General features: G+C 42.3%; 1 protein-coding gene across 1 annotated transcript in view; it reads right to left on the reverse strand.

The window, feature by feature from the left end:
* Positions 1 to 759: 759 nt before the first annotated feature.
* LOC108769761 (stearoyl-CoA desaturase 5) overlaps positions 760 to 1,188 on the reverse strand; it is a 12,248-nt gene continuing 11,819 nt past the window's right edge. Inside the window, exon 5 of the mRNA XM_018520949.1 lies at positions 760 to 958. Coding sequence (XP_018376451.1) covers positions 760 to 958 — 199 coding nt within the window. The remainder of the gene's footprint in view (positions 959 to 1,188) is intronic.

The raw sequence follows: 1,188 nt of genomic DNA on the forward strand, positions 1-1,188 counted from the left end.
GTATCGTCGTGCCGTCTCGCCCGCCACCCTTGGAAGAAGGACAGGATTGGAAGGAAGGCCGAAGAAGCTAAGAGAGAAGGACACCCATCCGGGAGCCCGGATAAGCAGGTTGTATTATTTTATATCATTGCTCGTAACCGCTGTCGCGTACGAAAGGAATCATACTTTCACTATGCACCCCTTGCAGAGCACCGGAGGAGGCCAGAATTCCCGGCCACCCTTGAGGGGCCGGACGGACGTCCGTCGGGAGCATATGGCTCCGACGAGGAGCGAGAGGGAAATCAATCCCGATCTCCTCCGCCAGGCCAGGAGGTGCGGGGGCCGTGAGCAGAGACGCCACCCTTGACAGGGACATATATTTCGCGCTCATACAAGCCAGGACTCAAGGCCGCGAGGGCCTGCACGGCACGCGCGAATACCGTGACACGCGGAAACCAATCAGCGTGACTATCTCCCCCCGAAGGAGGGGGGAAGCTAAGCAGCCTGCGAGAAAGCTTCCCCTCGCCTACGAGTATCCCCCGCACCCCGCGCTCCCTTCAGAGGGCCCGAGTTAGAACCCGCCTAGTATACCTACTGGTAGCGGAATAAATTCATTAAAATTATGAAAATTTATGAAAATTATGAAAATTTATTATACATTTTTCTCCGCATATAATAAGAATTTTTATTACTCAACTAAAAATATAAATATAGTAAATATATAAATATAGTATAAATATAGTAAAAATATAAATTCTAAATTATATCGTGATTACACATTCAAATTACGCACTTATCGTATGGCTTAGTACCCCACACATGAGCAATGCTATTGATAGACCACACGGCATTTAACGTAATCATGTATCTTATGAATATTTGCGATACAATAGCTCTATTCCATGTCTCGTTCCATAGATATACAGGTACTGCTGTAGGTAGGATAAAACCAAAAAAAAGTTGAAGAAGCAAGAAGTACCTACAAAAATGCAACTTTGATTTTTCGGATTTTATTTAAATCGCCTACTTGCTTCTCAATAGCGATGTAATTAAAAAAATATTCTCCTTTTTCAAGCAACTAAAATATATCAAATATTTTTCAGTTGCTTGCAAAAGGAGAATGAAAAAAAAAGAAAAACAAAATATTTTAAAACGATATACTTTTATTCCTCTGTAACAAATTATTATTACACCAAAATTTCGTTTTAA

The sequence above is a fragment of the Trachymyrmex cornetzi genome, unplaced genomic scaffold, assembly GCF_001594075.2.
Source record: "Trachymyrmex cornetzi isolate Tcor2-1 unplaced genomic scaffold, Tcor1.1 scaffold942, whole genome shotgun sequence".
In the NCBI taxonomy this organism is placed as follows: Eukaryota; Metazoa; Arthropoda; class Insecta; order Hymenoptera; family Formicidae; genus Trachymyrmex; species Trachymyrmex cornetzi.